The sequence below is a fragment of the Mobula birostris genome, chromosome 29 (assembly GCF_030028105.1).
Source record: "Mobula birostris isolate sMobBir1 chromosome 29, sMobBir1.hap1, whole genome shotgun sequence".
NCBI lineage: Eukaryota > Metazoa > Chordata > Chondrichthyes > Myliobatiformes > Myliobatidae > Mobula > Mobula birostris.
In genome coordinates, this window is record NC_092398.1 from 16,501,084 (window position 1) to 16,515,456 (window position 14,373).

A 14,373-nucleotide genomic window follows, 5' to 3' on the forward strand; every position below is an offset into this window, starting at 1 on the left:
CTTCCTTATCACTTCGTCTCGGGAATCACAAATTGTATCAGTGAATCGGACATTTCCTGCTCCTTCTCGTTTAATTGTTTTAGGGTATGTTTTATTTGTTTCTATCCCATTTTGGTAACTTCTAAATCCCATTTCAATGCCAGCCGTTCTTTCGCCAATAATTATTTTTTAAACTGCAGTCGTAGTTCATTCATAACTTGATACAATTCAATCACCAGAACTAACCGGGATTGAAGCTGAGAATCGATTTTGGTTCTGAGCCAGGAAATTGTTGAATTCGATCCCCCAGGCTCTTCCACAATATTAGCTACACTTAACGATTAGTAGTAGCGGACTTCAGTAATGGGTGAATGCGGAGAACAAGTCGACAAGCAGACCTGCTATGACTTGATTTTAGATTGGGTTTGAACAAAGGATATTTGGCGGGCAGTAACAAAATTTTTTTTCCGTGCCTTTGCATTTGATTTTGATTGGTAATAAGTCTGTTGTCGGATTGGTTTATTTGCGTTATCCAATGACAGTAACGTTTGTTGTACTAATCAGAAATGTCACAGTGCATTCCCTCAAGTCCAAGACGAACGAGGGCCGGAAGCAATTCCTCATTCTCTGTGAGACATTTGCTGAGATTGTGAAGATGAGCGGACGAGGAAAAACCGGTGGCAAAGCAAGGTCCAAGGCCAAGTCTCGCTCATCCCGGGCCGGACTTCAGTTGCCGGTGGGCCGTGTTCACAGGCTCCTGAGAAAGGGTAACTATGCTGAGCGGATGGGTGGCGGAGCTCCGGTCTATTTGGCTGCTGTGTTCGAGTACCTGACGGCTGAAATCCTTGAGCTGGCCGGCAACGCGACCCGGGACAACAAAAAGACCCGCATCATCCCCAGACATCTGCAGCTGGCGGTCCGCAACGACGAGGAGCTCAACAAGCTGCTGGGAGGGGTGACCATCGCTCAGGGCGGGATGCTGCCCAATATTCAGGCCGTATTGTTGCCCAAGAAAACCGGCGGAGCCAGCAAGTGAAGAGACAGAATCTGAACACAGTAACCCAAAGGCTCTTTTCAGAGCCGCTCACAGTGTCTGTGAAAGGGCTGCTTTGCGGATACCCTGAGTATGGGGGGAAAGGGCCTGCGTTTCGCTGTCACTGCGAAAATTTTTTTGTGGAATTTCCTTTTAAGCAAATGGCTGTTATAATTTTGAAATGTTATTGATCTTTTTTCTACACAACGAGTTTCCTGAGGGAGTCTGCAAAACGTGCGCCTATTGCGAAGAGCAATGGATGGAATCAAATTTATTTTTACTCCGGATCATTCACTGAAGATTAGTCGGCAGGCCATTTGGCCCATTGACTCTTGTCCGCCATTCATTCATGCCCCATCCTTTTTTCTCCTCCTCTTCTCCCCGTAAGCTTTCAGGCCGTGTCCAATCAAGAACCTTTTAGCAGCATCTTTAAATACACACAACGAACTTATCTTATCAAACTGCGGGCAAAGGAGTTAGCAACGCGTGAAAAAAATTGGTCGTGTGAAAGAACCGGAATGACAGCATCTACAGACCACTGTGTCCCCGTGAACCTATCCTGAAATCTACTAAAAATAGGAGTGGGTATTAAAAGTTAAGACTGCACTTACCAAAGCCCATTCTCGATAGCAGTAGTAACCGCAAATCCCTGGAAATCTTGCCACAAGAAAACATTAGTACACGATAGATATGTGGGACAGGAACACGCGCTGACAGTGAGAGAGTTTGTATCACAGAGGAATGCTGTGTTGGTGTACAAACGACAGCCCTTTCCACTGTCGGATTGGTGGCTCTTAAAAGAGCCTTTTCTTATGCTTGGTGCCGAGGCCGGATTCAGGCGCGCTCTCCACGGATGCGGCGTGCCAACTGGATATCTTTGGGCATGATGGTGACTCGCTTGGCGTGGATGGCGCACAGGTTGGTGTCCTGAAAGAGCCCCACGAGATAAGCTTCACTGGCTTCTTGCAGAGCCATGACGGCCGAGCTCTGGAAGCGCAAGCCAGTCTTGAAGTCCTGAGCGATTTCTCGCACCAGGCGCTGGAAGGGCAGTTTGCGGATGAGCAGCTCGGTGGATTTCTGGTAGCGCCGGATCTCCCTCAGAGCCACGGTGCCAGGCCGATAGCGATGAGGCTTCTTCACTCCGCCCGTGGCTGGAGCGCTCTTCCGCGCCGCTTTGGTGGCCAGCTGTTTGCGGGAAGCTTTCCCACCTGTCGACTTCCGCGCTGTTTGCTTGGTTCGGGCAAAGCTCCTTCAGCAGTCCAAAAGCAACTTCAAATACCGGGATTACAGTGTCGGCATAGACTCAGGAACCGGTTTTTAAAGAGTTGATGAAGGACCGCCCCACTCAGTGATTGGTTGCAAGGGAGATGTCCATTACAGAATCTCAGCGTTCCGAATGGCTGCTTTTCTATCACCAGTTCGAAACTGGCTAGTGCTGGTGGTGGGGGAGGGGTGGGTTGGGGAGGAGATGGTGGGGAATTTAATCTGTGACCAAATATGGAAACTGGTGACTGAGGGTCAGAATTTAGCCAATATGACTGCAGCCAAATAAATTTCAAATCGCCCGCCAATTCCAAGAACAAACAAAAGAAAATCTTGTTTCAACAGCAACCGGTTTTCTTATACTGTAATAGAATCATGAATTATCAAATTTCAGTCTCATTCGGTTAGTTGAATGCTTGCATTTTTACTGAATAGCTTCTCGGAGTAAAATAATTAAATCGATTTCAATGCATTTATTTACTAAATGGCTTTTCGGGAAAACAGCCGCAAAAGATTTTCAAAAGGACGGCAGGAATCAACACTGAATGAAATGCTGCTCGATAGATCTACAAAATCATTTAGTACAACCCAATAATTAAATTTGTTATCTGTTCGGTCTCTAAGTCGCTGCTCAATGGCAATCCGAATGCCGCGGTCTCCTTTTACACACACCGTTTTGACCTGCCCACGGGACGCAGGGAAGCAGAGGAAACGGCGTCAGAGTAATAACGCAGAGAGAGACCTCTATATTCCAGTTGTCTCCCGACTTTTCTACAACCGTAAGTTTTCTAGCTCTTTCGTGGAAAATCTGAGTGGCTCTTAAAAGAGCCGTTGGTTTCAGGTGTTTAAAAGATGAATTTTTATTTACTTTTTGGCAGCCGTCTTCTTGGCTTTCACGGATTTTGCCTTCGGTTTGGGTTTCGCCGACTTCTTGGGCGCCTTCGCCTTCGGGGCCGCGACCTTCTTAGGGCTCTTGGTCTTCTGCGCAGCCTTCTTGGCCGCTGGTTTCTTAGCAGCCGCTTTTTTAGCCGTCGGTTTCTTAACACTTTGTTTCTTGGCGGAAGATTTCTTAGCTGCTTTCTTGGCCGCAGTTTTCTTGATTGCTGGCTTCTTGGTCTGAGATGTCTTCGCCGCTGGTTTCTTCGTTTTTTTCACGATTTTCGCGCTACTGTCCTTTTTAGCGGCCTTCAAGGAGCCGGAGGCACCTGCGCCCTTGGTGTGAATCAGGGAGCCGCTTTCCAATTTCCTTTTAATGACCATCTTGATCTGACTTTTGAGCTTTTCCACATCGATGCCGTTGGCGGCCAACCCCTTCTTTATCGCGACTATGGACACCCCTCGGTGACTGCGGCAACCCGCCACGATCTTGTCGATCTGTTCGCCCAGTTTGGGACCGGCTGGCTTGGTCCGGGCGGCCGCCGCCTTTTTGAGACCCTTGGTTGCAGCGGCAGGCGCCGGTGGAGGAGCGACTTCAGCAGCCGCGGTGTCGGTCATGTCGTCGACTCTGCACAAACTCTGAACTGAGAGAGAAAAGAAGCGAGAAGCGGTGATGCAGCACAATTTAAAGGCAGCGAGCGGACGGGGCGGAGTAACCCTGTAGTCAGCTCCCGGCCACTGTCTCTCTGTGTTTCTTTTTTCCTCAAAAACACCCCCATTCCAATTAAAATCGGGCACCCCTATCACCCAGACAGCCCTCTGTTTGTGTCCGAGGCCAGATTCTTTGCTTTAAAGCAAGTTTAGTCCGAATTAGAGGCAAGGGTTTTCATATAAATCAGTTTAACTGCTGCACTAACGTCGTTCTCTCCCGCGGCCGCAGGCATGTTCGTTGTTTTCCGACTGCAATATTGAAACTAACTAAGCAAATGCGGTTATTCCCACTTCAGGACTGAGCTGGGGAACTGGGCCATCCCGTGACAGGGAAATTTTTTTTATTTTTCACAAGAGGGACGGCGAAACGTGGCGACGTGATCGGATTCACAGAGCAGCAAAGCATTCAAATATCACTGGTTATCTGCTCTGTATCTTACAATATTTAATTTATGCACTTTAGTTTGTTAATTTATGTGTAACCCATCTGTAGATTTCATCATTACTTTCATAAGTTATGTGCTGTGTGTGCGGTGCTTTACACTCGAGTTCGGAGAAACGTGGTCTCACCCACCTCCTGGGTCTCAAGATCTCGGTAGCCCTGCTGATCTCCAAGGGGACCGAATCTCTCCCTATCTACCCTTTTACTCTTAAGACAACGGGAGAACCTCTTTGGAAATTCCTGAACCTTACCTGCCAGATTCATCTCATACCCCCTCTCTTTGCCCTCCTGGTTTCCTTCCTCAGAGTATTCTGAATCTTTTAGTAGCTAGAAAGTGATTAGATTGATGCCAACCTCCTGAATCAAGTATATGTTTTTTTTCAAACCGGAACCTCATTATCTCACATTTCCCAAGGTTCCCTAAATCTGCCAGATTACCCTTCACCCTAACAGCAACATTTTGTTCCCAGACACTTGCTGTCCCAATTGCCATTCATTCACTTTCTTTCTTACAAACTCTCCAAATCAACCTTGGCTAGTAACTAATCACTCAACATTACCCTGCCCAGTTTACAGCCCTAACCTGTGGAGCTGACCTACTGTATCCTTCCCATCACTCTGTCAAGCTAGCAGAGAATGGAGAAGGTATCAAAAATTACAAGGGAATCTTGGTCAACTGTGTAAGTCAGCTGAGGAACGGTTGCCTTACTGAACATACACACTCAGAAAAGACTGTAGAAAGAAGGGAGATCTCAAAGGTTTGGTTCAGCTTGTGACTGTACAGTGTCTGCACTCTGTTCTGTCAGGACACAATGTTTGGAAAAGGTCCCTACAGCCCCTTGAGCCATGCTGGCCAGCAATCCACCAATTTAATCGCAGCCTAATCATTGGTCATTGCAAATTATCCCATTAACCTCCCAACCAGTAGGTCTTTAGACTGTGGGAGGAAACTGGAGCACCAGAGAATGTATAAACTCCTCACTGGCAACAGCAGGAATTGAAGCCTGGTCACCTGCAATTTTAAACCTTTGCTTCCTGAAACTTCCACAAAACAGGCATCACAGACGGACAGGATGGGGATTAAATTATTTGATACACTAGCCTCCATCAGTAAAAATGATTAGCACAGGAGCTGGAATGTGGTGTTCTTTTTGTGTCAGACATTGATGAATCCACACCCAAAATATTGTGTGCAGCTTTAGTCACCCTTATTAAAACCACAGTGTAATTAATTTTAAAGAAGTGCAAAGCAGATTTAGAAGAGTGATGGTGGGAATTGAAGATCTGAGTTATGTGATGGTATTGAGTTTTCTGACCATGAACTTCAACTGAAGACTTTCAGATCTATTGCATATTAATAGCCATGAATACTCTCACTAAAGGGAGATAATACTGTAATGACCCAATCTTCAAAGACTGTTTGTTCTCCATGGTGTATTTAGCTCCGAATCTCCACTATTTGAGTGGTGGGTCCCCTCTTCCTATCAAGGTGAAGATACTTCCAGCTAACAAAGTAGATTAAAATAATAAACACAAGAAATTCTGCGGATGCTGGAAATCCAAAGCAATATACACAAAATGCTGGAAGAACTACACAGGTCAGGCAACATCCATGGAAAAGAACAAACAGTCGATTTTCAGGCTGAGACCCTTCTTCAGGACTGGAAAGGAAGGGGAAAGGGGTCAAAATAAAAAAGGTGGGAGGAGGGGAAGAAGCATAGCCAGGTGGGTAGGAATAGTCAAGGGCTGGAGATGAAACAATCTGATAAGACCATAAGACATAGGAGCAGAATTAGGCCATTCAGCACACGAGTCTGCTCCATCTGATCCTAGATCCTTCTCAACCCCATACACTTGCCGTCTCACCATATACTTTGATACCCTGACAAATCAGGAAACCGACAACTTCTGCCTTATGGTCTCCATCACAGTCTGTGGCAGAGTATTCCACAGATTCTCTACTCTCTGGTATATAAAAAAAAATCCGCTTTACCTCTATTCTAAAAGGTTACCCTCAGTTTTGAGGCTATGCACTCATGTTCTGAATAGCCTCACCATAGGAAAAATCCTCTCTGCATCTGCCCTGTCGAGGCTTTTCAACATTCGGTAGGTTTCAATGAGATCCCCGCGCATTCATTAACTTTAACTTATTTTATCATTCGTCTTCAAGTACCCTGAAACCTCATCGGTAATAATAGACTCCAACACTTTTCCAACCACTGAAGAAAGGAGAGTGCACCATAAGAAAAAGGGAAGGAGGAGGGGCACCAGAGGGAGATGATAGGCAGGTGAGAAGAGATAAGAACCCAGAGTGGGGAATAGAAGAAGAGGAGAAATGGAGGGTATTTTTTTCACCAGAAAGGGAAATTGGAATTCATGCCATAGAGCGTACTCAGACAGAATATAAGGTGTTGCTCCTTCACCCTGAGGGTGGCATCATTTTGGCACAAGAGAAGGCCATGGAACCAACATGTCGGATTGGGAATGGAAAACATAAGTGGAATTTTGGGACACTAGTTCATTTCACTTTTGTCAGATAGAGCTGAGGTGCTCAACAAGCAGCACCCCAATTTATGATGGGTGCCACCAAAGTTGGGGAGGCTGCATTCAGAGCACTGGATACAACAGACAACCCCAGTAGATTCACAGGTGAAGTGTTGCCACACCCGGAGGAACTCATTGAAGTCCTGAATGGAGGTAAGGGAAGAGGTGGATGGACAGATATAGCACTTTGGCCACTTCCAGGGATAAAATCCCAGAGGGTGATTAGTGGGGGTGGGGATTTGGGACGAATGGACAAGAGATCACAGAGGTAGCGATCCCTGCAGAATGTGGAGGGGTAGGAGGTAAAGTTATGTTTGGTGGTAGGATCCCTTTGGAGATGGTGGAAGCTGCATTTAGTTATGTAGTTTAAAGTATTTAAGCACAGTTTTTTTTCATTTACAGTCATAATCGCTTAAATCCAAACAACATTCTCAAAATACATTGAAAAATCAGATGATTTCTTTCTTAAACATTTCCAAGTTCTCACAGGGGAATTATAGCTTATCTTGAATCTTGAAGCATTATACTCTAAAACATTTCCTGCCGCAGGTTTCCCATTCTCATCCTCAGGCTTAGTATATACTCCTTGGTCCTCATCCCATCACTCCCTCTTCCATGCTGGCAAACTCACACATCATCTCTTCCGGTCTATCTCTCTGGCCCTTTTCATATCCTTACATTACTGTTTTCAGATTGATAGCCTGTGCTCAGTGGTGTGTTGCAGGGATCTGTGCTGGCTCTCCTTTTGGTTGTCGTATCTGGTATATTGATGATCTGGATGAGATTATAGGTGCATGATTAATAAGTTTGCAGATGACACCTTCATTGATGGTATGGTGGACAATGACAAAGGTTCTCTAAACTACAAGAGAATAAACATCAGTTGTGCAAATAGGCATGGAAATAACAGCTGGAATTTAATTCAAACAAATCCAAAGTGTAACCTTTTGGTAGGTTAAACGAGGACAGAAGATTACAGAGTGATGGGCAGTGTCCTGGAAAGCACTGCAGAACAGAAAGAACAGTGAGTGCAATTCCTAAAAGTGCAGATGTAGGTGGACAAGGTGGCAAAGACAGCAACTGGCACACTTGCCATCATTGGTTAGGGCAATGAGTACAGGAGTGGGGATGTTGTGTTACAACTGTTCAAGATGTTAGTGGGATTGCACTTCGATATTGTGTGCAGTTCTGGTCACTGAGCTACAGGGACAATGTGATTCAGCTGCAGCTGGTGCAGAAAACATTCACAAGGATGTTACTGGAGGACTGAAGTTACAAGAGGAGACTAGAATAGAGTGGGACTGTTTGTTCTTGAGCTCAGGAAGGTAGGGGTGAATTTACAGAGGAATATTAAATAAAGAGGGGCTGTGATAAATATAAGTCCTTATGTAGCCTCACATTGCATAACCGCCTTCCAACGCCATGACGCTCTGGAATGTCTGCTCTCCCACATCTGTGGGCCATTTGTATCGTCACTTCCCCGTCAGATTGGGGACCTGTGACCAGTGGTGGGCTGCAGGGATCTGTGCTCCGTTGTTTGTCACGTGCATTCATGGTTTGGGTAACAATGTAAATGGAATGAATAATCAATTTGAAAATGGCACCATCAGATATAGGAACCGAATTAGGCCATTCAGCCCATCGATTCTATTCTGTGATTCTGTATGGCTGATTTATTATCTCTCTCAAGCCTATTCTGCTGCCTGCTCCCCATAACCTTCGAAGCCTGACAAATCAAGGCCCTATCAACTTCCACTTTAAATATAATCAATGATTTGGACTCCACAGCCAACTGTGGCAATGAATTCCACAGATTTACCACCCTTTTGCTGAAGGAATCCCTCCTCACCCCTCTATCAATTGGCATCCTTCTGTTCTGAGGCTATGCCCTCTGGTCCAAGATTCAACTTTGGAGCGACAGAGGATGAGAGGTGACCTGATAGAGGTGTACAAGAGGCATTGATTGTATGGATAGTCAGAGGCTTTTTCCCAGGGCTGAAATAGCTAGCACAAGAGGGCATAGTTTTAAGGTGCTTGGAAGTAGGTACAGAGGAAATGTTTTTTTATGCAGAGAGTGGTGAGTGCATAGATTGGGCTGCCAGTGGCAGTGGTGGTGGAGGTGGAAACGATAGGGTCTTTTAAAAGACTCCTGGATGGATACTTGGAGCTTAGAAAATGGAGGGCTATGGGTAAGCCTAGGTAGGTCTAAGGTAAGGACATGTTCGTCACAGCTTTGTGGGCCGAAGGGCCTGTATTGTGCTGTAGGTTTTCTATGTTTTCTGTGTTTCTACAGGAGACATCCTTTCCACATCTAGGCCTTTCAATTAGATCACTCCTCATTCTTCTAAACTCCAAGTACAGGCCCAGAACCATCAAACACTCCTCATATGTTAGCTCTTCCATTCCCAGAGTCAATGTTGGACTCTGGACCATCTTCAATGCCAGCACATCCTTTCTTAGATAAAAGGCCCAAAATTTCTCATACTACTCGAAGTGCAATTTGAACAATACCTTATAAATCCTCAGCATCACATCCTTTCTCTTCCATTCTAGTCCTCTTTAAATGAATAGTTAACGTTGCATTTTCATTCCTTAGCACTGAATCAATGTACAAATTAACCTTCAGGGAATCCTGCACAAGAACTCCCAAGTCCCTTTGCTCCTCTGATTTTTGAATTTTCCTCTCGTTCAGAACATTGTCCACATCTTTGTTCCTTCTACCAAAGTGAATGACCGTATAATTACATACACAGTATTCCATCTGCCACTTCTTTGCCCAGTCTCCAAGTGTTTCCCAGTTATCCTACACGCTCCCTGCTTCTTATTCACTACCCATCAAGGCACCTTCCTTTGTATCATCGACAACCTCGACCACAAAAACAATTCAAACATGTAAATCATTGAGTGGGGAATAGACTCGATGGGCCAGATTCTACTCCTGTTTTATCGACTCCACTAGAAACAGGACTGGAAAGCTGCATTTATTAAACCCATTCTCCATAACAGTAACAACCGTAGTCAGCAACAATATGCATTGACTGATTAATTCGAGCAAGATTTATTTTTCTGTATTAGCCCAACTGGCCTGTTTGAATGTTTCTGGCCACTTAGCTACCAAAAGCCAAATCCAGTTTATACTCTCGTTGGGTCTGTATATAAACGTCAACACAGGTCTCTCTTGTCAAAGGGCTTGCCAGTTTGCAACGCATAAGAAAGGAAGTGGCTGTGTGAAAGAACCGGAATGACAGCATCTGTGGACGACTGTGTCCCTGTAACACTATCCTGGAATCGACTGGAAATAGGACCGGTTACTAAAGGTTAAGTTTGCACTTATCAAAGTCCTTTCTCGATAACAATACCAACAGCAAATCCCTGGAAAACTTGCCGTAAGGAAAACAGTAGTACACGACAGATGTATGTATGGGACAGGAACACGCGCTGACGGTGAGGGAGGTTATATCACACGAGAATGGTGTGTCGGCGAAAAAGAAGTGACAGCTCTTGCCACTGTCGGATTGGTGGCTCTTAAAAGAGCCTTTGTTGTGCTTGGTGCCGAGGCCGAATTCAGGCGCGCTCCCCGCGGATGCGCCGGGCCAACTGGATGTCTTTGGGCATGATGGTGACTCGCTTCGCGTGGATGGCGCACAAGTTGGTGTCCTCAAAAAGCCCCACAAGGTAAGCTTCACTGGCCTCTTGCAGGGCCATGACGGCTGAGCTCTGGAAGCGCAGGTCGGTCTTAAAGTCCTGAGCGATTTCTCGCACCAGGCGCTGGAAGGGAAGCTTACGGATGAGCAGCTCGGTGGATTTCTGGTAGCGCCGGATCTCCCTCAGAGCCACAGTGCCGGGCCGGTAGCGATGAGGCTTCTTCACTCCGCCTGTGGCTGGAGCGCTCTTTCGTGCCGCTTTGGTGGCCAGCTGTTTGCGGGGAGCTTTCCCACCAGTCGACTTTCGTGCTGTTTGCTTGGTCCGGGCCATTCTCCTTCAGCAGTTCAAAAGCAGCTTCGAATACTGGAATTGCAATGTTGGAGAAAACTCGGGAACCGGCTTTTAAAGAGTTGATGAAGTGCTGCCCTACTCCGTGATTGGTTGCAAGGGAGATGTCCATTACAGAGTCTCAGCGTTCCGAATGGCTGCTTTTCTATCACCAGTTTGAAGCTGGCCAGTACTGGTGGGGGTGGGGGGGGGCGGGGGAGAGGGAGATGATGGGGAATATTATCTGTGACCAAATATAGAAATTGGTGTCTGAGGGTCAGAATTTAGCCAATCTGTGTGAGTGATGGGGGATGCCGGCTCAATTTCAAATCGCCCGCCAATTCCAAGAGCAAACAAAAGAAAATTTTGTTTCAACAGCAACCGGTTTTCTTATGACAGAATCTTGAATTATCAAATTTCAGCTTCACTCGGTTAGCTGAATGTTTGCATTTTTACTGAATAGCTTCGCGGAGAAAAGGCAGACCGAATTGAAATCGATTTTAATGCATTCATTTATTAAATGGCTTTTCGGGAAAACAACTGGAATGTATTCAAAAGGACCACAGGAATCAACACTGAAATGAAATGCTGCTCGATATATCTCCAAAACATTAATTACAACCAAATAATTAAATTCCTTATCTGTTCTATCTCCAAGTCGCTGCCCAGTGGCAAACCGAGAGCCACTTTTATACGCACCGTCACTGACTCTGATTCCGTCCTGACCGCGGGACGCAGGGAAGCAGAGGAGAAGGGGTCAGAGTAATAAAGCAGAGAGAGACCTCTATATTCCAGTTGTCTCCCGACTTTTCTACAACCGTAAGTTTTCTAGCCCTTTCGTGGAAAATCTGAGTGGCTCTTAGAAGAGCCGTTGGTTTCAGGTGTTTAAAAGATGTATTTTTATTTAATTTTTGGCAGCCGTCTTCTTGCCTTTTACGGATTTCGCCTTCGGTTTGGGTTTCGCCGACTTCTTGGGCGCCTTCGCCTTCGGGGCCGCGACCTTCTTGGGGCTCTTGGTCTTCTGCGCAGCCTTCTTGGCCGCTGGTTTCTTAGCAGCCGCTTTTTTAGCCGTCGGCTTCTTAACACTTTGTTTCTTGGCGGGAGATTTCTTAGCTGCTTTCTTGGCCGCAGTTTTCTTGATCGCTGGCTTCTTGGTCTGAGATGTCTTCGCCGCTGGTTTCTTCGCTTTTTTCACGATTTTCGCGCTACTGTCCTTTTTAGCGGCCTTCAAGGAGCCGGAGGCACCTGCGCCCTTGGTGTGAATCAGGGAGCCGCTTTCCAATTTCCTTTTAATGACCATCTTGATCTGACTTTTGAGCTTTTCCACATCGACGCCGTTGGCAGCCAACCCCTTCTTTATCGCGACTATGGACACCCCTCGGTGACTGCGGCAATCCGCCACGATCTTGTCGATCTGTTCGCCCAGTTTGGGACCGGCTGGCTTGGTCCGGGCGGCCACCGCCGCCTTCTTGGGAGCCTTGGTTGCAGCGGCAGGCGCCGGTGGAGGAGCGACTTCAGCGGCTGCGGTCTCGGTCATGTCGTCGACTCTGCACAAACTCTCTGAAAACTCAAGAACTGAGTGAGAAATGCAGCGAGAGGCGGTGGTGCAGAGCAATTTAAAGGCAGCGAGCGGACGGGGCGGAGACACCCTGTAGTCAACTCCCGGCCACTCTGTCTCTCTGTGTTTCTGTGTCCTCAAAAACACCCCCATTCCAATTAAAACCGAGTACCCTCATCACCGAGACCGCTCTCTGTTTGTGTCCGAGGACGGATTCTTTGCTGTAAAACAAGTTTGGACCGAATTAGAGACAAGGGATTTCATATAAACCGGTTTAACTGCTGCACTAATGTTCTCTCCCGCAACAGCCGGCATGTTCGTTGTTTTCCGACTGAAATATTGAAACTGACCAAAAAATGCGGCTATTCCCACTTCAGGACTGAGCTGGGGAACTGGAGCATCCCGTGGCAGAGAAATCGTTTTATTTTCCACAGGAGGGGCGGCGGAATGTGGCGACTTGATCGGACTCAGAAACACAGCCGCCACGCATTCAAATTCTCACTGGTTATCTGCTCTGCATCTTGCAATATTTAATTTATGCACTTTAGTTTGTTTATTTATGTGTAACCCGTCTGTAGATTTCAGCATTACTTTCATAAGTTATGTGCTGTGTGTACGGTGCTTTACACTAGAGTTCGGAGAATCGTTGTCTCATTTGATGGTATACATATATATTGTTAATGAGAATAAATTTGCATTGACTTGACTTGACAGTGACACCAATCTGAGGCGTCGGGCCATTTAACTCTCTCTTTGACACAACGTTCATATCAACATAGTTACGGCACAAACTGTGGGCCCGGAGCAGTTCCCAACACAGATTTTCCTCTCTGCTCGCATGTTACTTGTAGATTCCCAGCTCAGTAACATCTCCTCTTGTTTCCCTTCCTTCCATCTTGAGCCATACTTTTCTCCTTAGTAAACTTTGAGAAGAAATATTCCTTACAAAACTCACCCACCTCCCGCGGCTCAAGATCTCGGTAGCCCTGCTGGTCTCTAAGGGGACCAAATCTCTCCCTAACTACCCTTTTACTCTTAAGACAACAGGAGAACCTCTTTGGAGATTCTTGAACCTTACCTGCCAGATCCATCTCATACTTCCTCCTGGTTTCCTTCCTCAAAGTATTCTGAAACTTCTTGTAACCAAAAAGGGATTGGTTTGATGCCAACCTCCTGAATGAAGTGTATGTTTTCTTTTATTTCCAAACCTGAACCTCATTATCTCACATTTGCCAAGGTTCCCTAAACCTGCCAGATTCTCTGTCTCTCTCTCTCTGGCTATCCATCCCATAAGATGATGATGTTTCCTTTCAGTCAGTTAGCGGGGTGGTACCCCACTCCTCAGAAAGGAACAGTGTGTGTGTGTGAGTGGATTTTAGGTTAGTAGGGGGTTGCACAGATCCAGACCCACCCTCTCAACATCCCCTTCTGGCTCCAGCGGCATGGTGGGGTCCAAGATGGCTGGGGGAAGTTCTGTTGCAATGAACGGCCAGACCAAGCTTTGACGAAAGGGATGCCCTTTCTGCGCTTCATGGTACGTGTTTGCCATATGGCCGTTGACCCTACGAGAGGGTTCATCCACCCTTTGGCAGGTCTTGTTTCTCATCCTGCAGGGTGTCTAGCCACCCTCCTAACCAGGCAAGCCTGGTGGGGGGGCCAGTTTGGTCACCGACCACTTGACCATGCGACAGGTAGTACTGGGTTACATGGTACAAGTAGCACTCAGATGAACACCTGCCAGATTACCCTTCACCCTAACAGCAACATTTTGTTCCCAAACACTTGCTGCCCCACTCTCAACCAAGTCCCACTTGCCATTCATTCATTTTCTTTCTTATTGGCTCTCCAAATCGACCTTGGCTAATTGACTAATTCCCCCAACGTTACCCTGCCCCAATTTACAGCCCTAACCTGTGGAGCTGACCAACTGTATCCTTCCCATCGCTCTCTTAAACTAACAGAGAATGAAGAAGGTATCAAAAATTACAAGGGAAT

The 14,373-nt window shown here is 46.4% G+C and overlaps 5 protein-coding genes across 5 annotated transcripts in view; 1 reads left to right on the forward strand and 4 right to left on the reverse strand.

Moving 5' to 3' along the window:
- The first annotated feature begins 634 nt into the window (after positions 1-634).
- Positions 635-14,373, forward strand: part of LOC140189991 (histone H2A type 2-B-like) — a 647,138-nt gene continuing 633,399 nt past the window's right edge. The window contains exon 1 of the mRNA XM_072246375.1: positions 635-1,011. Within this exon, the coding sequence (XP_072102476.1) occupies positions 635-1,011 (377 nt within the window). The remainder of the gene's footprint in view (positions 1,012-14,373) is intronic.
- Positions 1,847-2,853, reverse strand: LOC140189885 (histone H3-like). Its single transcript, XM_072246224.1, has 2 exons — positions 2,846-2,853; positions 1,847-2,261 (listed from the first exon to the last, which is right to left on the reverse strand). The coding sequence occupies exons 1-2, from the start codon at positions 2,851-2,853 to the stop codon at positions 1,847-1,849; spliced, it is 423 nt and encodes a 140-aa protein (XP_072102325.1).
- On the reverse strand, positions 3,140-3,769 carry LOC140190042 (histone H1-like). Its single transcript, XM_072246456.1, has one exon. The coding sequence runs from the start codon at positions 3,767-3,769 to the stop codon at positions 3,140-3,142; it is 630 nt and encodes a 209-aa protein (XP_072102557.1).
- On the reverse strand, positions 10,413-10,823 carry LOC140189976 (histone H3). Its single transcript, XM_072246360.1, has one exon. It carries the CDS (start codon positions 10,821-10,823, stop codon positions 10,413-10,415), a length of 411 nt encoding a protein of 136 aa, XP_072102461.1.
- Positions 11,705-12,357, reverse strand: LOC140190073 (histone H1-like). Its single transcript, XM_072246536.1, has one exon. The coding sequence runs from the start codon at positions 12,355-12,357 to the stop codon at positions 11,725-11,727; it is 633 nt and encodes a 210-aa protein (XP_072102637.1). The 3' UTR covers positions 11,705-11,724.